Below are 23474 nucleotides of genomic sequence, written 5' to 3'. Positions count from 1 at the left end.
CACCCTGTTTTCTCTCCTCTGCCACCTCAGGGATGGTTCCAGGATGCTGGTGCCATAGAAACCAGGGTACAAACAGAGACGGTTTGACGAGGTTGATATTCAGCCCAATGTCTGTGTGATTTGCGAGCAAAGAGTATTCTGCCCACCGAACACTTTGATCCAGTATCAAATAACACAACAGCCCTCGGTCGGTTCCATGAAGGATACTGTGGAAGTTCAAATATTTCCTCAAGCTCTTGTTGACCTTTCCATTAGCGCAGCCAACGGGCCAAAACCTCCACAACAAAGAAATACCCAAACAGCATTGGCAGATTACTTAGATATCCTAAAACACATTCATGCTCCTCTAGGTCATCAGTCCATCTCAACTTAACATTCGCTAAATACGTTCACCTTTCCCTGCCGAGTGTTGCGATTGCCCCACTACAAGGAGGTTTCTCAGAACAGAAGTTCACTTTCATCCGGTTTCACAGTGAGATTTTACTTCATGTTTTGTCTTGTCAGGAGCAAGACAAAACATTATACAGGGTGACAACAGAAATCATTGAGGTGATATATGCCATAGAAACTTATGATTATGTTTGTTCTTTTTTCAACGGTTTGTTTTAAGACCCTCATTTGCAATGGAGGGAATCAAATTTATAATAAACTTTTTAAAATCTACAAACAACAAATTACTTCCCCTTTGTGTTTGTCACTCTGTTTCGACAGGACATTCAACAGTGGCAAACCTCCCCTTCATTGTTCATTTATTCAGCTGGTTCAACAGCTGCTTATCAACTCTATTTAGCTTTAGCCGAACTCTTCTATTTTCCTTGTTATTCCAGATTACATCATTCTTTCCATTGAACATTCTTTGAATTATAAGGAGGTTAAATACCAGTGAGAAATAGAACATTTCAAAATGAAATGATCATTAGGCCACTTGGTTTTACTCATTTTGTTGACATAAAAGCAATCATATTTAAACATATTGTGACTAAATAAATATAAAATGTATTCATATTCTTTCTTGAAATCCTTCAAGGCTGCTTAAACCTCACATTCTCAGAAAAAGTGAGGCTATTCTTCGGAGTCCACAGTGACATATCCAGTTAGCCTTTTGGACTGAAAAATAGCAAAGCAGATAAGTCGCCTTTTGCGAAGCTCAAACTAGTGTAATTTCTTGAAAAGAAAAAGATTATTAAAATAGTTCCTGATAAATTGTTAATCGATTAATTGCTTATTCACTATAGCTGTACTTTAATTGGGTGTAATGATGAACTGTCTAGAAACTGAGGGATAACCTAATCTGAAACACAAAAGCAGCAGCCATGGCTGCCACGATGGAAGACTATTATATTTGGTCACAGACAAGTGGAGATATGTTTAGGCTCCATACTGTGAACAGCCGAGAGAAGCAGTTCTTCCCGAGCGGGTGTTTTATTGTGTAGTAGCTTGTTCTCCCTTATGGCCTAATCAAACTTTGTAGCAGCAGCGGTAGTCGTGGTAGCAGCACGAGTGTTCCAGGTAGTTGTATGGATGTTATGGCTGGCTGGGAGAGCTATAACACATGCTGCTGCCATCGCAGTTTCGCCATTATGAAGTTGAGCTGTTAGAAGAGTCCCATTATGGTTATTGATTTGCTTGTTTGCTCCCCGCTTGGTGGAGAAACAGCATAAAGAGAGAAGTTGTTTCCCCTTTATTTTCCATTCCTGAAAAACAGACAGGGTTTAGGACGGGGGGGGGGTCAACGGAAGAACAACCCATGAGAATTATACGGTAATATAAATATTCTGCGGCAGAGACCTTGCCCAGGACGGCAGGCAGTGTGCTTTTTGTCCAGCAACAAGAACATTCTAATGAAATGGAATCCTGCCTGCACCTCTTCAAGGACTTCATTTAGATCAGATTTCTGTCTCCAGCATCAACGCTATCCATCCTCGCCATCAGGTCAGCAGTGCAAATGGCGACAATGAAAATTAGAGGCTGTTTGTAGGTCGAGCCGGACTCATTTCCTGTCACGAGACAGAAAATCAAGCCACTATTAACCCCATAGTGAAGCGGTTATGTCCACATCACAACTTAATTAACTGAGGTGAGGGGATCAGTGACAGTTGATCCCTTGCTAAAGCTGCCTTAACGACCTACAATGCAAAGACCAGCACATACACACACACCTACTGCAGGTGTGCACACATACTGTTCTACAGAAAGTGACTCACTCAAATACCACTGGTCTTATGTTCATGTAATACATTTCAATTGACTATATCTGACAAGAACTGGTTTTACAGCGGGTTCTCTCATTCATTTACAAATGCACATACTTACACATTTAAAGCTTTTTTGTTTGGTTTGCAGGTTTCTGGCACAATTCCATCGTTAAGGCAGGAAGGGGAATGTCAAGAGGAAGAATATACAAATACAATAAATCAAACTGTAGCGCCAGTATAAGAGCGAAAGTCACCACCCCTCTCATCCCTGCATCTCCCGGCTCTGCAACACAGCCTTTCGCCTACATTCTTGTCATGTTCGATGTTCCAGCCAATGCTGGAATCGGGAGCTTGCCGGCCTGTGAGTCAGCCATATACTGTATAGTGACATCCTCCAGCAGCTTGAAGCCACAGTGTGAGGAGGAGAAGTAGACCAGAAGCACAGACAGCCACCAGCTCCCACCCCCAAACGTTGGCTCTCTGATTGTGAGAGGAACTTTAGAAGGGAAATATCTCTGCACTGCTGCCAAGATGTTCAATGGGTCTGGGTCTAAGAGGCCTTTGACAGCACCTCTCCAAATTAAGACACGGTGGAGCTTGTCCTTTGCCATTTCAGTAAAGTAAGGCATGTGTATTGTCGATGTAGATATGATGTGGAGGAAGAAGTATTAGTAAAAGTATCATTACCACAAAATAAAAACACAACAAAATGAGCCTTCAATGCCGCAAGAGGGAGCTGTGTGAAATTTAATAAAAGTTAAATGTCAGGGGATATAGATGGCCAGTTTGAAAAGACCAATATATGTTGTCTGGGCTGTAGCGATCACTGAATACACCAAGATCCTGTTCACACTTGGCATTAATAAGTGTCCTGGGTCCGATTGTAGAACATGTGTGAACGCAGCCTAAGAACAGGACTTGTGGCAGGTAACCAGTGTGACGAATGTGATGGAAATATCTAGTGCTGGAATGAGGTTGAGGAAACTCTGATTTCTAAAGCAGAAGCACTTAATTCATGCACAATGCATCAAAGAAAAGAAAGATGAGCAATTCAAATTAAATATTTAATGAAACACAATTCTAAAGGCTGTCCTGCGCAGAGTGTATTTATATGCATGGCCCAGACTCTCTGTCTGACTCTAAGAGACAAATTGACCACGAGATACAGCGACGCTGCCTGTTGCCATCCACCATTTAGGCAAGATCATAGCTTTCCTAGTGAACTACTGTTGATTGTAAATGACATTTGAGTGCGAGTTATGCACAGAGGCCTAATAAAGACCGAATACAAAAAACTAAAGAAATAAGGACTGAGCCAATATGTTTAATGCTAGGACCCTAAAAGCAGTTAATAATCATCATCAGCATCATCATCATCATCATTATTATTTACACGTGTGCTTTCCCCACTGCAAAATGTCTTACATGAAACAGACCCACAATATATTAGTCACTTAAAGCACCAACAAACCTGCGGCCCAGCCACACAGGTGTCTGCACTTTGCATGGCTGTAAAGTGCTCTCCTGAGAAGTGCTCATCTGTGAGTGTGTGTGTGTGTGTGTGTGTGTGTGTGTGTAGCTCAACCCCGTTAGTTCTGTACCTGTTAAGATGGGAGTTTCCGTTCATATTGGTGTAAGTATGTTGGTATAATTCCAGAAAAGCTCCAACTAACTTTAACTGACCGCGGCTGTGGATCACAGGGTAAAGAGGTTTGTCCACTAAGCTGAGGGTCAGTGGTTTGATCCCTGACTCCTTCACTCCACATGCCAAATTGAACTTAGACAAGATACTGAACCCCAAAGTCGCCCCTGACACATGTGCCGGTGGTGTGTGAAAGAAAAAGCAAAGCATAAAGTAGCACTGAATGAATGTGGCTTGTAGTGTAAAATGCTTTGAGTGGTCAATTAGACTAGACAAGTGCTATAAAAATGCAGTCGATTTTCCATTCAACCAGAGCACACAGATTAGGTAACATGTGTGTAGATCTGCAGTTTGAATGTAACAGATGAGGTCAAATTAAACTAAAACACTTCGCTGCAACAGATGTAGTGAAGAAGAAGTGGTACATTATTTGCATTTACAGAGCAGCCAAACAAACTGTTTGCTCAAAAGATCCATCACACTGTAGTGTTTAAGTGATGAAGACTGCCGACGTCATAGCACACAATTTTACTGAAGTTGCAATTGAATGTTGCTGAATTACGTTAAATGCGCTCATAGGCCGCTGCATCACATGCAGTACTGTTTCCTGTGGATTCCTTCTTTGTGAATCATCTGTGGGAAAAGACAGACTCTTCCACGAACAAAGAAAATTACAATGAAAGGAAACCAATACCAGAATACAAATCTGTCGCCGAGTAAAAATATGGTGTTTAATTCTTCATAAATCTTAAAGATTTGACATTAACAAAGAGAAAATCTATTTTGTTACTTTGTCTCATGCATTGTGAAAATGGCTGAGTGTCAGCCCTGTTACAGACTGGACCACTCTCCCACTCAGTCCATGCAGAGGTAGCCTCCAGTTCCTGCTGATGGTGCTCAGCCTTGTGAGGTCATGAACTGCTACATTGTAGATAGCTATTGGTCGATTTTCTTCATAATTTGGTCAAATGCTTGTTTGTAATCCGGCACATGCAAACATGATTGATTATCTGGCCTGAATGTTAAACACAGTGAACACACACTGCAGCTCGGTGAGCGAGGCCACATTGGTCCCAGTGTGTGTGTTGGATGGAGCTCAGGGAAGCCTGACAGCGTGTCTTCAGGCTGGCACACACCCTGACCCCTGGCATATGGTGCATGTACCCAGCCTGCTGGTTTATTTGTCGCCAGGTGACCTGGACTGTAATAATAGCAAGGTTTGAACAAGGACTCTTTCCCTGGGTAACAAGAAAAACTGTGTCTACTGCTGCCACACACTGTCTCACTTTAATGAAGTATGGAACATTTATAAATGGCAAAAATATTCAGCTTTAAATGGGGGGGAAAACTCAGTCTTCCACTACATATTAGTATGGGTCAGGTATAAAACTGAAATGTGCAAAACATTAATCTTGTCTTCCAGGTTTTTTTGCTCTATGAAAAATGTATAAATGGAAAGTAGAAGGTCAGACCTCTGGTAACCTTCAGTTAGGCATTCATCCTTATAATTAGGCTATTTTAGAACAAACTAAGGAAACATTTTACCTAGTGTAGGTTTCTCCTGGGATCTCCAAGGCCATGTAGGAACAACAGCTTGAACACCTGTACCATATTCACCATGTATGGGCTGCTCCACCCCTTAAATTGTCCCTAACGTGGCCATACCTCCAACCCTTGTGAAATCATTATAAAAATGTATAAATCTAGGCTGTATAAGCTTAAACATTTTACTAACTTCTAACTGATATCTTTTATAGTGAAATTCCGACACTTGTTTGGTAGTTTCTGGTAAATGTTACATTAATATTCATTCTCCTTTAGCTCATCTTTGTTTTTCATCAACCTCTGATTGCTCTTTACCTGCAAGCAGCTAGTCGCTAAATGTATCTGTTTATTAGTGCCAAACAGTCAATAGAGTGGGTTTCCGGAACTGTCTGTTGTGCCTGAAAGTTATGCTATCAGGGCAGTTATAGAGTAGACAGCAAAACAATATAGATTAATATTGACATGCAAGAAATTGGCTTCAAAAAAAGGCAAGAGGTATTTTATAGTCTTTCTAATTTGGTTGTCTTATCTATATTTCCCAGTTTCTGTATTTTTACATGCAATCCATGCCTCTTGTGTCAAATCGCTTAATATATAAAGGAAATACTCTTGCTTTGCTTTGTTCCAGCAAATTCCAGTGTGTCTGGCTCAGTCATGTTAAAAAAGCAGAGTATTAAGCAATCTAAGTAAATAAAAATAAAGGATCAAAATTAAAAATTAAATAAACTCAAATCAGCGGAATACTGCAGAAAATGACGGCTAAAATATTTTTGAAAAATATCCTGATTTATGCAGTTTGAATCAGCGATGAGAACTAAACACTAAAAACCTCCTGGTGACATTAAGAGAGGACGGCTGGAATGAAACAAAAGGAGAACCATCAGTAAAAGTATTTGTGGACTTACCAGTGCTATCGTCATAAACCACCGTGACCGTCTTCCACTTAAAGAAGTGGACCAGGTCTAGGATGGCCCGACTGAGAGAGGAGAAGTCTGGGAAGAGGCTGACGTAGAAGATATCTCTATTGTCCGACACCTGGTGCTTCCACTTGGTCTGGATGTGTGGCACCCCCAGGGCATTGCAAATGGACTGGACTGCGTTGGCAGAGGAACTGTGTGAGGGACCGAAGATGGCTGCCACCCCCAAAGACAGCTGGTCACAGGCTAGAGAGGGAAACATTACACTGGTTATTCATGTATTATACACATACCGTATATAGCAGAATTGATTTTTTCACTTCATCTGAATTAAAATTTGTCATTTGAAATTCTTCATTTTTTTACTATTGTCAACAAATCTGACGTGCAGAGTGAAACCAACTATGAATGAATCCTCTGTGTATCCACAGTCTTATTTACTTTCGTCATAAAGGCATTCAGTGTATTTGATGACTCGCTGGTAGCTGCCTCTTCTATAAGATTAGCTGTAATTAAATCCCCTGTTATACCTCTGCCATTATGTCACTCAGAGGATGTGGAGGAAGATTGATTTGCAAAGAGCCCTGACCTCAACCCCATTCAACACCTTCGGGATGAACACATGTAGCGAAGGTGCCAGGCCTCATAAGCCACCATCACTGATGCTCACTAATGCTCTGCTCTCGTGGCTAAATTGGATATATCCACTGATATTGATTACACAATCTCTATTGCATTACATTTTCACCACAACATTAAAAGATGTGACCAAGATCAATTTCAGCTTGCTGTCCTGGAACTGCACTCATAGGACGCGCAAAACAACCGCACAGCTTAGCATTAGCTCGAAAGAGAGTTGGTTAAATCGCTGAGAAATAATATAATGGCGCGTAATTGATAAGAGACTTGAAATGTCAGTCGGATGCACACACGAAACTGCTAGATTATAGCACTTTATTGGCTGTCTCTGGGGGCCAAACAGGTCTTTGAATTACTGCCGCTGAGTCATTACCTGGAACCAATCAATTCCCTCTGTTTATATTTGAAGTGCTCATCCGTTCCTCCCTTTGCCTGATTATAATTGTCACAATCTGAGCCACTGCAGCTCGCATCCTCAATCGGGGAGGGGGAGTACATTTACAATGCAAAGCGACTCCGGTATATGTGCACAGATAGAGACACACATTTTTAATATATACACACACACAGAGAGCAGGCATGAGCATGCCAACACCGGAGGCAAGTCTGTGATTCAGAAACCCATAAATACCTTTCCTGGAGGCCTCAAAGCTGTCATAGATGTTTATCCTTTGGATGTCGTAGGTGAGCGTCGTGTTTGGCAGTAGGGTTCTGTTCCTGTTGATTGTGTTTAAAGCAAATTTAAAGGCTAGTTCCTCAGCACCCGATGGGCCGCTTTCAATGGACTCGAATATCCCCCCTGTCAAGGAAAGAGAGACAGCAGATTAGTAACTGGTCAGGATTAAACTGTTACTGCTTTCACAGTGGTAGTTATTTCAATCACAGAACAATGGCTTATACTCAGGAAAAAGGCATAAGGTGATCAAAAACAGGCGAGAGGCAGGCAACAGTCACAAATCCAAAAATCACAAGCAAATGTCCTCTATCTTTTAAAAACACTGGTATGTCTGCAGACAAAACAACCTGAGGAGCAGGGCAGATTAATAAAAAGGGTTTCTCAGCAGGAAGAGCAGGGACAGGAAACTAATCAGGTGTGTAGTAGTGAAGTGACAAAGAACTAGAAACTGCAAAGACAGGACCTGTTAGCGATGTCAAAATAAAACAGGATGTTGCAGCCAAAAGTTTTATATAGATGGTTCACTCTGTCACTTTTTCCACACAGTGTCATCAAACTCTCGTAAAAGTTCAAAAATCAGCGCTCGGACTCTCGTGATCATCACAGCTATGTTGGCCCAGCATTTACAACGATTTAAAAACCCCAAAAAACAAATATGACAACACCAATGTAATTTAAGGTGCAAAATCAAATCTAAAATCAAAGGTTTTTATTACTGGTGAGGTTACATCCTGCTATGTTACTTTTATTTGGCCATTACACAAAGAATGAATACTAGAGGTGGTCGGCGCATGAACAAATGACTCATTTTCAAAGAGAACTGACTACACTGGATCATCATTGTCACTGACTGACTCAGGAGCTTTTAGCTGTGGAGATCCTCACCGGTGACTGACAGCTCAACTGTGATAGTAAATGACTTCCCCATCAAAGGCTTATACTGTATATACGACAATCAATCTGATCATTCCATCACAAATAATAAGCTGCTGAGCTATTAACCTTACATATAGTGTTTTTATAGACCAGCCTGGACTGATAACTAAACATTCTGCTGAAAGAAGGAAGTCAGAATCTAAATATCGGGCCGTGTTAACAATGATGCCTTGACTCTCTGTTGTAGCTACTGAGGCGCAGGTGAACTAAACCAAATGAAATAAGCATGATTCACAATTTCCTCATCTGATAAACATTACCCCAATAGGCCACTTTCTACTCTCTATACTTTCTGCCCAGGTGTTCTCTCTTCATTCAAAGATGTTAGCCCAGGAAGATGCACCACTCGGATTGATCTATTGATTGTCATTTATTAGCGCTCTTCTGAGTAGTGCATCTGTTAAAGGAAATCCATGTCGAAGTAAGTGACGTTTACTGGGTTGAGGCTAATAAAGTAAGAGCTCAAACTATGTTCTTAACGTCTGATGAAACTATGGCTCTAATAACACTCAATGCAGCTCCACTTTACCCACGATACACTTTATTAGAATGTATGGTTGGTCAGTAGTTTGTGATGGGTGAGGAGCTGCTGTCTCTGTTAATATTTTTTGTAAGTTTTCTTTGACTGAACTGATTAAACTGCAATCTAAAGTGTGCAGCTTCCAAAACATGTTGTAAAGCAGTATTTTTTAAATTGATTTATATTTTTTAAGGACACACGGCAATCACCACTGTCACTCATCTAACTCCAAGGCAAAATCATAGTATTTGAAGTAGCATCTTATTGTGTATCTAAAACACTCCACTCCTTAGGGAGATGTGCTCAACTGCACAAGGAGCTTTACAGTTGTTGGCAGCAAACAACCATGAATACTCTCAAACAGGCAGGAGCTCCTCTCAGCACTCCTCCTGCAGAGCTCCAGTCTGTGCTGCCGCTCCGTCAGATGTGCTCCTGCTTTCTGTTTGAATACTTTTATAAGGAGTATCTTTTAATTTCTGTGTATGATTTATTAATAGAATTATGGATTTGGGTATATTCATATAATTGTAGAGAATAAATAATCCTTAGTATGTGTGTGACAACTGTGTGTTCAAATTTGACTAGACTGACTCACACTCTATTTCAAAGTGAGTTTTATTAGAATCCTCCCCCTTTTTGTGCAGGTTATTTATTCATTTACTTTGTATTTCAGTCAATCACTTTTGTATTGATGATTCAACAAGGAGAGTTTTATGTCCATCCGAGCTTTGGAAGCACTCCAACGCTGTCTATAGAGAAAACTGCATATGCTAAAGGACTAAGCGAGCTTTTAATATCCTGACACTGTATATCAATGACCCATTAGCCTCATGATAGCAAAAGCAACCGGATCCAGGGAGAATTCAATTACAATAATGTGTCCGGTATGAAGCACTGTAATGCATTTCCTTCAGAAAGCCGGGGAAGTGTGTTTAAAAGTGCAGCCTTCCAAAGCTACAGCCCTCCAGTGAATACTTCTGACAGCCAGCAGACGAATGGACAGAGAGGAGGCCCCGAGAGCAGGCGAATGGGGAGGGGTGGCTTCTGAGATCAATGTTCTCTGATTGGCCGACGAATCAATCAATGAAGCCCTTGCGGAGCAGTGGAGAGCAGCGGTCCAGGATTTAAGTGTTTTATTTGGGTTAGCCCTATGGCCTGGCACCGCCGGTTCAGTGTCAGTCAGGCACAGACCAGACTCTGAGCTTTATTTACTCCAACTACACACACACTCTAGTGTAGGACCCTCTTTTAGTCCAGATGTAATCCATACACACTACTGCACAAGTACTGCAGGCTCCTTCTGTCAGAAACCATTAACCACAAGAAGCTGATTCTGATCAATGCTCACTTACAGTGATTTCACCAGTGGGCTCTTTAAATATGCTCCTTTTAAAAGGGGAATTTATTTAGTCTGTGTGCTGGAGCTTAAAGCAAATATCAACAGAAAGACCTCTGACAGCAGCAGCACTGTCGAGAAGTTTGTACTTTCATTAGTATTCATCTCATGGGAGAACCCTATTTTGCATGTCATAATGAGTTTGAATGAATTAATAAGCATCAGTTAAGCGGGATGTACTATAATTGGAAAGCTGAGTGTTTGGAATGGGTCCGTTCACACCCCAGAAGCGTCGTTTCCCTGCTGAGAATCTCTACGGTTCCACTGGAGGGAATCTGGCCTGTAAATATGGAGATGAATCGCTGAAGAACGTTGAATTAGTGAATTAGAAAGGTGACTGTCTAAGCAGGTGAGTTTGAATATGAATACACATCGAGACTAATGAGAAAATGCTCTTGTCTGCATGGACAGGGAGATATGGAAATCAAGCAGAATAAGCGAGATGGGCATAGAAGCAAAGAGAAAGAAACTCCTCCAGTTCAGTTTGTTCTCATCTCAGTGAGACTAAAGGGGCATTTAAACTGCCACAGCAACTGTTGTGCACGTTTAAGCCACACTGTGTAGGATGGGTGTGATAAAATCCTGCTTCGCAATCTGTGTCGGGCTGTAGAATTCAAATAAATCGATCGATTTGAGGCTGTCAACTTGTGAAATGAATACCTGTTGGTGCCTTTCTGGCTCCCAGCTTGGCTTTGTGTTGGTGTTTGTTTCTGCCAAAGTGAATCGAGTTAGCATCTTCACTTTTCCTCACATCCAACAATCACACTTCACTGCTGATTACTGACTTATTATGTTTGAGCTTGCTTGTGTCTAGTTATGCTTAATGAATGTCTTGTTTACTAGAATGGTTGCCATGTGGACCTCCTATTCCTTGTTATGCTCCTATAACTGAGCCAGGCATATCAGAAGTTAATGTAAAATGGCATGAAGCCACATTGTAAGCACACAACAGCCGTTAGCATCTGCACTGCTCCTACATTTTGTACATGCAGCAAAAATAAACCACTGCACAACTGGCCAATGCACTCTGCACCATTTCACGTTGTATTCTGAGTTGTCTGTAGCAGCAGTCACACCGTGAGGATTTGATACAAAATTTTCTGATACTTTAAGAATTTTGCAGCAGAAGGTCAAATGAATGAATGAATTTGTGAATGTTACCACCAAGTTACATGTTGACACTCAACATATCTTGTATCTATCTATGTTCACTGTCACTGTGTTTCATGTCTTTTCCTGCAATAAATAATCATAACATCAGAGGTTTTAAAAACACGTGGTTTGGTTCTAGAAAGAAAAATGTCCCATTGAAATGCTTTAAAGCAACGTCAAGCAATTGTTATTATTTTATTAGTATTCAGCCAAAACTACATTTCCTTAATGTAACCTGAAAGGCTCTGTGTGTGGGGTTTAGTGACCTCTAATGGTGACTGTGCAGATTGCAACAAACTAAAACAAATTGCAAATATCTAGATCCCCCTCAGTGCTGTAGGTCAGACCTTTGTCCAAAGTAGTTTTGTAGCCTGAACCTAATCACATGTGGATTTGGCTTTGAGAGTGAAAGTTCTGCGTCCAACTAGACCTGTAACATTGCTAAATGCAATACAACACTGTAGCACACCTGATTAAAAACAAACCACTGACTATAATCCAACCATCCCTTAAATTTCCCGTCGAATGCATCCTGTCATCTCTCATATCTCTCTATTTTCTGTAATAACAATACATATATACTAAAACAGAACAAGGACATTTTCCTAAACACATTTATCTCTGTTTTATCATGACTTTTTTTGTCCTTTTTGTATAACCCCAAACTCATAAATCAAAACCCAAAATTAGTTAAGATACAATGCTGATATTGGCTGTAGTGGTTGTCACTTGCTCAATGCACTCCAGCTCCAACCAGGTTTCCTCCCTTTACTCCAGATTTGTCTCTGGAGTAACACAAATCCACAACTCAGTGGTTTTCCCCATTTTGTTGTAGTTACATGAACAGATGATATATGTAAAGAGGTTCAGGATACAGACGCACTTCAGAAGTTACTCTTGTGTTTGTATGTGTGTGAATAAACTTTCTGAGGCAACAGTGCTTAAAAGGGAAGCAGCCTGACCCAGAGACAGAGATCAGTCAAGAGCGAAAAATCAATCAGCACTTCATCAATCTGATGAAATGCCAGTGGACACGCAGTGACCACAGCACTCTGAGCCGTCACCAGCAGGCAGAGTATCTGAAAAATTAAACATAAACAATGGAAACGTTGCCTCTGGGATTGATCAGAGAGAGTACTTAAGCGATAAGCCACTTAGAGGCTGAGCATCTCAGTGATTCTGAAAAGGCTAAGAGGTGTTGTTAGGCAAGACGCCAAGCTGAGGGAAACATTCTTAGCTGCTTAAAAAACACTATAAACGAGAGAAACAAAGCAACTTATGTCCGTTATAAAACACACAGGATCTTACAGTGATGCACAAGAGCTTTCTGCTTTAGTCACTAATAACTTCACAGAATTTGGCTCGATTATTGGCAGAAATGTAAAGTAATTTGATAATTGTGCATGTGTTGCAAGTTTCCAGTTTCCCTTAATTTACTGTCACTAATACAACTATTCATATTTCTCCAATGGATTATGTTTTTTTTGCAGACACAGAATCTTCAGAGGAATACTGATTTTTGCAAGTGAGAGCTTGGGGTAGCTACATTTTTTTTTAAAAAGGTGACAAAAGAAAAGGGCTGTTAAGTGACAGCAGTCTCCACAGAAGCCAAAGTCAATATTTTATGACAACGATATTTGACATTATGTGGCAAACTATTTTATCATACAAAGCTTTCCTATATATATATATATATATATAATGTAATATATTGTGTAGATGGTTTTAAGCTAGCATAATCACTCATTGAGTCACTATCACATTTCTCCACCATCTGTCATCCCAACCAAGGTCATGAGAAACCTGCGTGTCTCGTTTTGATGACAAGTTGTCCTTCTCTGACCGTGTTGTATCTGTCTCCCAGTCAATGTCACGTTTTACGATACAACAGAAAAATCGGACCTTTCCTGCCTCAGTAGGCTACCCAACTTTTGGTACAGGCCACAGTTAACTCTGGCCTCCGGACAACGGCAATGCATTTCTGGCGTTCATGTATGTGGAAACCCTCACAGATGTCCCAGAATTTGGCACGCCCCCTTCAAGCACCTCCACTGTCTACCTATGGCCACTCGGATCTCACTAATGTTTGTCTGCAGCATTTCCTCCCTGCATACAAGGCTATCACAGTACCGGCTGTACGTGTTTGTGATTCCACGATTGAGGAACGAGCTACAAATGCTCAATGCAAATCAGAGCAGGGCTGTCCTTCTTATCTTTGAGGACCTCTTAAAGACTCATCGCTTTTGAAAACACCTCCTCTTTTCACACCTCTAACACCCTAACATGGCTAACTAGCCCTTAATGTGCACTTATGATGCACTTCTTCACCTAATCTCCTACACTTTGTTTTACTGAACAGATCCTTCACTTACTTCTCACTTCTCGTCTCACTTCTCGTCTCTTCGTCTCCTTCAAATTTAATCAGGCTTGATACATAATTTGTCACCATGCGGTGTTACACATGCACACTCATTGTGAAGCAAGAATAGAAACAAAATCTGTACATTCAACAGCATGATGAAGTGTAGCCTCCAAAAAGACCATTAAATACCTCTCCAAAGGTATTTCATTAAAAAGTCAATATTATAACCATTATGAATGTAAGATATGTTGCAGGACTGCTGTGAGAGACTGCATTACTTTCAGCCAGGTTTACCTAATGAACTGCCAACGCAGAGTATGTCCTGTAAGGACAGAGCCATATGTCCTATAAAAAACCCTTGGAATTTAAATGATTAGTTGTGGTTCTGGTAGCAGCATTGAAGTCTGTGTAATCATCACAGCCCTGAACAGCAGTCAGAGCTCGCCAGGGGGGTATTGACATTAGCGGAAATCTGTTGTGCTATTCCAGGAGCATTTCATGTTATACAAAACGGTACGACAGTCTTTGGTACATGAGACACACAATGAATCCCTGTGATCACCTGAGAGTTAAACATTTTTCTATTAGCAAGTGCTCAAATCCAGTCAATTACATGCTATGACAAAAACACGTACACGCAGGAAAATCCAGCCTAGTAATGGCGTCGATTTAAGTCTTAATTTATTGATTTTAGGAAGCATATGGACACACAGAGCATCTGTCCAGTCTTTATCTTTAATCCATAAGTGAGAACAGCAAAATAAAAAACACAAAGTACAGCTGAGACTTTGACCTGATGATGGCCCTAGATGCAAGGTCTGGGTATTACTAGTAATCAAAATGTAATGTCTGTAGGCAACTCTTAACTTCATTATCGCATATTTCAGTGCAGTACAACGTGTAGCTAGTAAGCCGTCTTACTGTGGAATAAAGCTAACAGGCTTAGCTATCATTCCCATCAGCAGACCCCATCAACAGTAGGCCAAAAATTACTTTTTATATGCAAATACAAAAGGTGAATTTTTAAAAACGTGTGGATTATCTTGCCACAATCTTCGAGTTGTTGTTTTTCATAATCCTCCACTTATAAATTCCCTGCCTGAACTCTACCCAAGGACTCAGCTTTTCCAGTGCCATTGAAACTTGGAAAGTCACAGTGACCCATGATGTAATCTTATCAATAAAACACACAGACACATGAAATAATTTCTATCCCTGCCACACCACCTGCCCCAGCCAAAGAGATACAAGGAACACAGGGCAATATGTACTGACAGTATATCACCACTACACCCGGTTTATTGTACCGAGTCTTGTTCATTGACTGTAACCAGCTAATTGTTACGACAAGCCATGTAGTTTCGACATAGAATACAATCAATTCCCTTTTATACAGTGGCCTAGAGCTCTGCACGACAACACATGTTAAAATGACAGAACATAAGCAAACTAAGAAATTTTTTTATCAAGTTGACAAAAATACACCCTGCAAATAAATAAGTAAACGATAGTACAACACAACCAAATACAGAAATGCACTGCAAGTACCAGGGTAGACAAGTGACATAAAAATCTGTGAACCTGCCTGGGACATATTTGTTCACTGCTTTTGGGGGGAAAAACACACACACACACACACACACACACACACACACACACATACACACACACACACACACACACACACACGCATGGACACCTGTACACCTGTACAATTAGCTCACTTGCACACTTTATTATGTCTTAGTTGAACCAGGATTAGGTTCATCAATCTATACTCAAACAGAACTATTTTAGAAATTAAAATTCTCTCCAATTCACCCCCTGTTTTTCTGGCACTAAAATGGTAATTCACGTGCATCCTATTTTTTCCATGAATTTTTTTAAATGATTCCAAGAGCCAGACATTTATGGGACTGTTCGGGAATACCCTGGTTGAACTTAGAATGCAAAGATAACTTCTTTAACACGTCAGCCCAATCTCTGTGCATGAAGTGAAAAGGAACCACATCTAATCCTGTCTCACTGACTTAACTCTGTGCCCTGAGAGGCGATAGGCTGGTCTTTCCCACCGTCTCTCTGGAAGGCCCCGCCAACCTCCAGGTATCATCCATCTCAATTTCCTCTCTCTCAAAAAAAGACGGAAATTAATAGTAAATCCTGTTTCAGCTCATTATTCCTGTTGAGCGAAAATAATTTATGAGGAAAAATCGGCTGGCTTCCCCGAGCACATACACCCACACACACACACACACACACCCACCCTCAGCCCTCACAGCCCCTGTCTGTTGTTGACAGTTTGATGGCGATCAGTGTCAGAATATGAGGGCTGCAGAACACGAAGCGTAGCATGACGGGCTCCAAGTGCATGTTCCATCTTTATCACAGCTGACACTCTGCTGCAGTGGACAGGGTTTGGAGAGGGAGGGTGCAGGAAGAGACCAGATGGAGCCAATAAAGGAAAAAAAAAGACATGCAACGGAAATGGCGGGTGTATGAATGTGACTAGAATAATGTCGGGAACAATGAGGAAAAAAGAGAGCAGTGATTTTCAAGATAAACCAAGACTCAACAAGGACACAAATGGAAAGTGGGAGACTGGAGGAGAGACGCTGAGTCGTCCTCTCAGCTCAAACAGCTGTGTTGCACCAGGTGCACCACTCACGACTGGATGCTCTGAACACAGTGCAACACCCAGCAATTGACCCGATCTCCACAATTGAGAAAGAAAGAAAAGGTTTGAACGTCATTCTAATTCGTAAATGTCAAGGAGACATTGTCCAAAGGTGCCTGCTGTGATACAAACTTTCCCCATTCAGAACAAGCAATGAAAACTTTTCCCTTTGCATATGATTGGACAACGTTAGTTCTGTTGGACTGTCTTAAGCTATGTCTGACTTTCACACAATTCTTTATGCCCTCCCTGATTACATTGTTGACCCATTATGATGTATTCCTTCTGAGGAGGAAGCTAGTCCGAATAAAACCTTTCAGAGGCCAATATTCTCCAAACAAAAGGCTTCTTGGAGGGTTCAACAGTGTAGACGTCCATGAGTGTTGTCCTCTCAGTATTAAAACATTGCCATACGTTTGTGTTGTGTGATTTACTGGAGTGGTTGGGATTGATTTCAGTAGCACCAATGTTAAGAATGGAGGAATCCTAAGAAACCCACAGGAGAAGTCTTCACACTCGCTGCAATTCCTTTCAGTTTAATGATTTCCACATGCTTGGCCTTACCTTTTCAGACAGGTGATCATTGTCTTCCTATAATTGTCATTTGACACTGACCAAAATTAACATTTGATCTATTACAACCTGTATCAAAGGATAACCCATAGAGGGAGGCCAAGACAGAAATCCAGGATCACAACCAACAACTATGGCATTGTGAAGCTTGTCAAAAAGAAACTGTCAGGTCTCATGTGCCAGGTTGAATTACCAACAGAGCTAAGTGGGTTAACTGCCCTGTGCTGCCAACACCCTTACTGTGTAACCATTTAAATTCATTAAATATTAATTCACGGGTAAATGCATCATTTAATATAAATCTCATGCCCACTTGCTAGACAATAATGTGTTTAATCAAAGTATATATATTATATGATATACATATAATACACAGGTATGAGCAACATAGACAGTTGCTTAGGGCACAAATACATGAGGAGTGCATGGAGAAAAGGGAAAACATTTTTTTACCTGGCACTCATCTTTCTCATCGGAAGTGTATTTTCTAATCGATAGTCAGAGCTGCAGATATATGAGCCTCATATATTTTGATAACAATATAATACTGCTGCCTGCAATGAGCTGGTTTAGGTTGTGTAGGGCAAGTCAGCCAGAGAACCTTTCATGACATTGTGGTCCTCAGACAAAATTGAATTGATTTGAATTGTGCATATCCTATACAGTCACTTATGAATTTGTATAATAGAGAGATGGTCACTGGTCTGTTTGTGGAGAACAGCTTGTACCTTTTTTCATTGTAGATCCAGGAAAAGATTGAAGACAGTTTTACACAGTGAACCACATTAAAATTTCAACTACGTAGTTGTATTTGTTCATCGCTCAAGCTCTATTCAGCTCTCACCTACTTCTTTTACCCGCTTCCTGTACTTTGTTTTTCATCTTTCCCTGTCACTCATCTGTTTCTAGTTCATTTTTATCATGTGAGCACAGATTATTGCAACAGATGCAAGTACATAATATGTAGTTTTCCTCTCTTTCTCATAAGAGTGCACTTTCACAAATGTCAGCGCTTCTCAGCCATTGTCAGGCAGTCGCGGACACACAAAATGTCAGCCTCTCTCCTCAGTCGCAGCCCTTGTGAACTACTCACATCTGGAAATGTCAATGAGCAAAACCACAATAGGAGGGAGCATATTCTTGGATGGCAGAAGGCACAGCGTATTCCAACTCACTACAAAGATGTACTGTAGAGTCCTGGTCGCCCCAATGCAGAGAAACCCATCCTCTGTGTTGCTGCAAACCTGTGACCCACATCAGCACCTACACAAGGTAAAAGTCAAACCCATTTATATGATAAGTTTGGCCACGTGAATGAGGAAATGGATGAGGTAAAGCATTAAAGGTGAAACATGTGTTGCGATCAATACTTGGCCAAATTTAGAGAACAAATGAGACATTGGATTCCTCTCCTCCCAGTGACATTGTAAACCCTTCCACTGTCACTATCCATTTTCATTTGGATAATTTTTCATCATCGATCTTACCGGGCAATGCGGCATCAAGCTGAATTTGTAGTTACACAGCACTCACGGTGGCTGACAGATCTTTGTTGGAGTCTCCCTGTTATACAGGTTTAATGAATAACAAGCAGCCACTGACAAATTAGATCATGTCAGACACACCCTGTACATCCTTTCACATTTACAAGCTATGTATATTTTTCAAACAATATCTCCGCGCTATGGTACTGTGATACGTTTGTGCATGTCCCATAACTCTGAGACTATCACAATCATTTACACACACTGCTGCTAGAAGGCGCTAATAGGTTGAATGATTTATTAAGTGAACAACAGTTTTCATATCTTTCTCGCAGCATCTCTCTCAATCAATATCATACTTCCTGCCAATGACTGTATATAAAGATGGAAAACACGTCTCCTCTTCCTCCCACTGTACAAAAATGAAGCCAAAATATCATGGATATGGGTGCTGCCATCTTAGTAGTAGTAGAAGTAGTAAGCAGGTGTGGAACTGCCATATCGAGGTGGAGCTGCCATATCGAGGTGGAGCTGCCATATCGAGGTTGTTTTATATGTAAAACATATTAAACATGAAAACTTTGACAAACATCAGAGTGATAAGAACTACCTACATTGAAAGAAACTATTTATATTTTGACATATTCTTTGACTTTTTAGTTTCGTCCATGTTCCATCTGTTAACATGGAGGAGACAGGCTATATACCAACTATACTGCAGCCAGCCACCAGGGGGCTATCCAGATGGGAGCATTTTCATGTCACGTTTATCTTTCTAGTACAGTTAATGCTTCCCGCTTGCTCTCAGAAGATTGTTGACAATACAAATAATTGTCAATCCTGTTGTTGACATTCAAGGTAAAAAAAAAAGTCAATAAATTAAACATGTAAAAAGTACAAGCAGCTACATTATGTTTTGGAACAGGTTTAATGTTGCATCAAACTGCCCTTGTGGAACAGAATCTTGTTGATTTCCTAACTGTGGCTCAATATCTGCATCATAAATTTAACCAGACACAAATTATTCTATACTTTCACTGTATCACGTTGCGATCCTCAAACAGCTTCTGGAGGCGACACCACACAGTCACACAAAGAGCCACTCGTTTAGAGGACGGTCGGAGAGAGCACAGCTTTATTTTTGCTTTACAATTCAACCACCTCCATATAGACAGTTAGCTAATTCCCTGTGTGCTGAGGTGGGCATTCAGCCCGACAGTCTGGAAGAAGAAACAGATTGCTAATAGCACAGGGAGTAAATCTTATTATTTCTCTCCCTTCTATCTCTCCCTCTGTGGATCTATTTGCTTAACAATGATAACAATCCCTGCAGCTTAACTCACCCGGCTTCGACCAGCACTCTGAACAGCATGTTTGCTCCCTCTCTTTTTAATGAGTAGCATTGGTTTTGAACCTAGCTGAGGCATATTGATTTTCTGTGCTCAAACGAGTGTGTGATATTATCTTGAATAAAAGGGGGAAAATGAGGGGGATGAGGAGCTGTGGCACATTCCTCCCGAGGCGATTTTCTCCCGGTGCTCCAACGTGATGCCCCGTGACCCTTCCATTGTGATGTAATCCCAGTCCGTTTAAAGGATCAGCCGCCGCTCTGATGAGATATGAAGTCGTTTCGACAGCCTCATTGATTTGGCGAAGGAGGAAACATCGGCCAATGATCGCACATGTACACAAACAAAACCTTCCTTCCCTGTCCGTGATTTAGATTAATTAAGGTGTACAGTTCCTGACGGCGCCGAGGCAGAGCTGTCTATAAAACCCTCCAGCCATAATGGGATCAATAGAGGATCTTTAATGCCATGAATAGAGGTGCCTCGGGTCACAGGAGCCTTGGATCTCACTTGCCCTCTGTGCCAGCCTTTCTTTTCTGCTGTTTTCACCTTAAATGTTTTCCACTTTACTGTGAATTTGAATTTAAACCTAAAGTTAAATGTGCCAATATTCCCTTTTCATGGCCGACAAAGATTTGGTGTTTCCGGGAATCTGTCAATGAGCTGTTGAGCACAATCCTACTGAAAATACGCAGCAGTGATGTGAACTATCAGTGGTGCATAACCACTACTGAAGCATCCATCCATTCAATCCAGCCGGCGTCCATTAGGGCCATCGCTGTCCTCAGAATCAGCTGTCCTGTCATCAGCACAGCGCCGAGAAGCCAAGAGGACAGCCGCCAGACAGAGTCTCAGAGTCTGTGTCAACGTTTACTGAAATAGAAGCACCAACAGACAAGTGCTGTGTAAAATCCACCCATCCATAATCTATACTGCTTATTCTTTGAGGGTCGAAGGGGTTTTGACAGCCAATCCCAGCTGACATCGGTCGAGAGGCGGGGTTCAACCTGGAAAGAGGGAGGATGCCAGTCCATCACAGGGCTGACATAAGACATTTTTCAGACATGACCTGCGGGTAAATTCCAGAGAATAGGGTGTGGACCTGACCCGGACTTTGCCTTTCACACATGCCCAACGCAGTGGAAGGTTCTCTGCACAGATGCTTTCACAGCAGCAACAAATGCTCTGCATTATTCAGGCCAGAGGTGGAGCAGTCGGGTACGTAAGAATTCCGCTGCAAGGATCACGTGATCATGCTGACAGCACCCCGACACCTTCGTCGGCTCTTATAACCACAAACTCTCTTCACATTTTCGTCGGTGTCTTATGTGTGTGTATCACCGCTTTCTCACAGGTAGATATTTGTTTTCTTTTTCGTTTTTTTCATTTTTTTGTCTCTCCCCCACCCACTCGCTCGCTGTGAACCCAGTGGGGGGATACCCTGCTGTGTTCACACATCAAATTCTCTAGACTTTATACTAGGGGGCCAGGTCGGAAAAAAGTCTGCAGAAACTGCGGAAAACTCACTTGGACATTCACATTCACACATGCACTTCTTCCAGTGAAAATATCCGAAAAAGGATCCACGGAATCCAGAGCATGTCTGAAAGCAGCTATTCAGAGATAAGCAACCATCCACACACACATTCTCACCCATGGGCTATTAACTAACGTGCATGTCTTCGGTCTCTTCTAGGAAGCTGCAGTACCAGGCGAATGTGGACAGCATGCAAACTGAACCACACTCTTACAACTGCATTTGAGCATCAAGCTGTAAACACAACATTTACATATTAAAACCTTAAAATAACATAATTTTGGAGCCATTTTTCTATCCTCCCGGTCTCCACCAACTCCTTAAAATATAAGCCTCTTTACTTGCTAAATGCTCGACTATGTTCGACAGCCATTATCTGACTGTGCGTCTGCTCTCTGGTGCTCAGCAGGTAGTGTACAACAGCTTTATTGGGGCATTTTCCCTCAAAACAGCTGCTCGATGCTGCCGGAGATGGGCTGATGAGCGCGCTGAGGCTGAACTAAAAGAGGAGAGTCGTGGTCCATAACCAACAAAAACACTGAGATGAAAAGTGCGTGTTACATCTGTGCAGGTTTGTTACTGCCACTGATCCCCTCATTTCATCCATTGCTAATATGAACGTATTGATCAGAGCAGCTTTACGTTGCATCATAAATTCAGCTTCAGAGAAACGTATATGTCCATCACAGAGAAACGAAGGTTTGCCTGTGATGTGGCTCATAAATAGTTAAAGATAGAAGCCGGCATGATCAGAATGTCCATCTCTTATGGATGATTTCGAAGGAGAGAAATTAAATCAACTCTTGCTCTCATATATTCATTTAGTAATTCAGTCCCTCCAGTGAGTGACTGGGCTGGATTGAGTGGATTGAATTGAGGACATGTAGGGGAAAAGCCCCCCCCCCCAGCTCCCTGCACACCGCTTATAGAAGGTCCCCTGCTTTTATCATCCAAGGAATTATTTCACTCACATTTATCATCATACTCTGGATTCATTTTCCAGTGAATTGCAGCCAAGACCCATTTATTATTAGAAACATTTTGAAAAGTGGGAAAAAAGGAAAATTGAACCTTGGCACTTACATATGACACAGCGTGACTTTTCATTTTCTGCCTCCTCTATGAAATTGTATAGAGGGTTAGAAAATGGGTGGTGAGGTACACAACGTGTTTTACAGATAATGAGAAAACAAAAAGGAGAGCAAATCAAACGTACAGAAATTCTATTTCCTGCAGGGAGAAAACAGTGCTGTCAAGTGTGCACTGAATTATAATCTCGGGACGAGATAATTCAGATGGTGGGGGAGCCTGGCGCCGCATGCTGATAACACGGAGAATGGGATGCCCGGCTTTTTAAACAGATCTCCTCGCAGCTGCATCGTTCATCTACAGCTGCTCTCTCGGTCACACCACAAGTATATTCAATGAGAATGTGTTTGCATGTGTGAGGCTGAGAGGAATGTGTGTATTTCGAATTAAAGCTGAGATGTTAAACTGCTGCTAAAACCCCCCCACCCACCCAGACACAAACCTTATCATATCAGTGTGCTGCCAATTTTACATATGTTTCATGTGTGCACAACAAGGGCATTACAGCAATCTTACTGAGACAGACCCACTAACATTTCCATAACACAACCATCACAGCTCGGGACTGAAACGAATGCTGCCGCACCGCAGCAGTTTATACTCGGAGAGAGATTTAGTGCGCGGCTCCTTTCACCTTCACAAGTGCACTGAAATCAATTGTCATTTTATCATAACTCCTTATACTGAAGGTAAATGTGATTAACAGTGAAATACTGTGAATGAGACAGTTTAAAGTTTCCAAGGAGACTCTGTAACTGTGTTTTGTGTGGAGGTCTCCAGCCGCACCA

General features: G+C 41.4%; 1 protein-coding gene across 4 annotated transcripts in view; it reads right to left on the bottom strand.

Moving 5' to 3' along the window:
- Nucleotides 1-23474, bottom strand: part of grik2 (glutamate receptor, ionotropic, kainate 2) — a 232604-nt gene that overhangs the window by 150133 nt on the left and 58997 nt on the right. For all 4 annotated transcript variants that reach the window (XM_034612351.1, XM_034612354.1, XM_034612355.1 and 1 more), the window contains 2 exons: nt 7570-7737; nt 6288-6545 (listed from right to left, as the gene is read on the bottom strand). In XM_034612351.1, coding sequence (XP_034468242.1) covers nt 6288-6545; nt 7570-7737 — 426 coding nt within the window. The remainder of the gene's footprint in view (nt 1-6287; nt 6546-7569; nt 7738-23474) is intronic.

The sequence above is a fragment of the Hippoglossus hippoglossus genome, chromosome 16 (genome assembly GCF_009819705.1).
Source record: "Hippoglossus hippoglossus isolate fHipHip1 chromosome 16, fHipHip1.pri, whole genome shotgun sequence".
Classification (NCBI taxonomy): Eukaryota; Metazoa; Chordata; class Actinopteri; order Pleuronectiformes; family Pleuronectidae; genus Hippoglossus; species Hippoglossus hippoglossus.
Note: the sequence above shows the minus strand (reverse complement) of the source record. Positions and strands in the feature narration are given on the sequence as shown.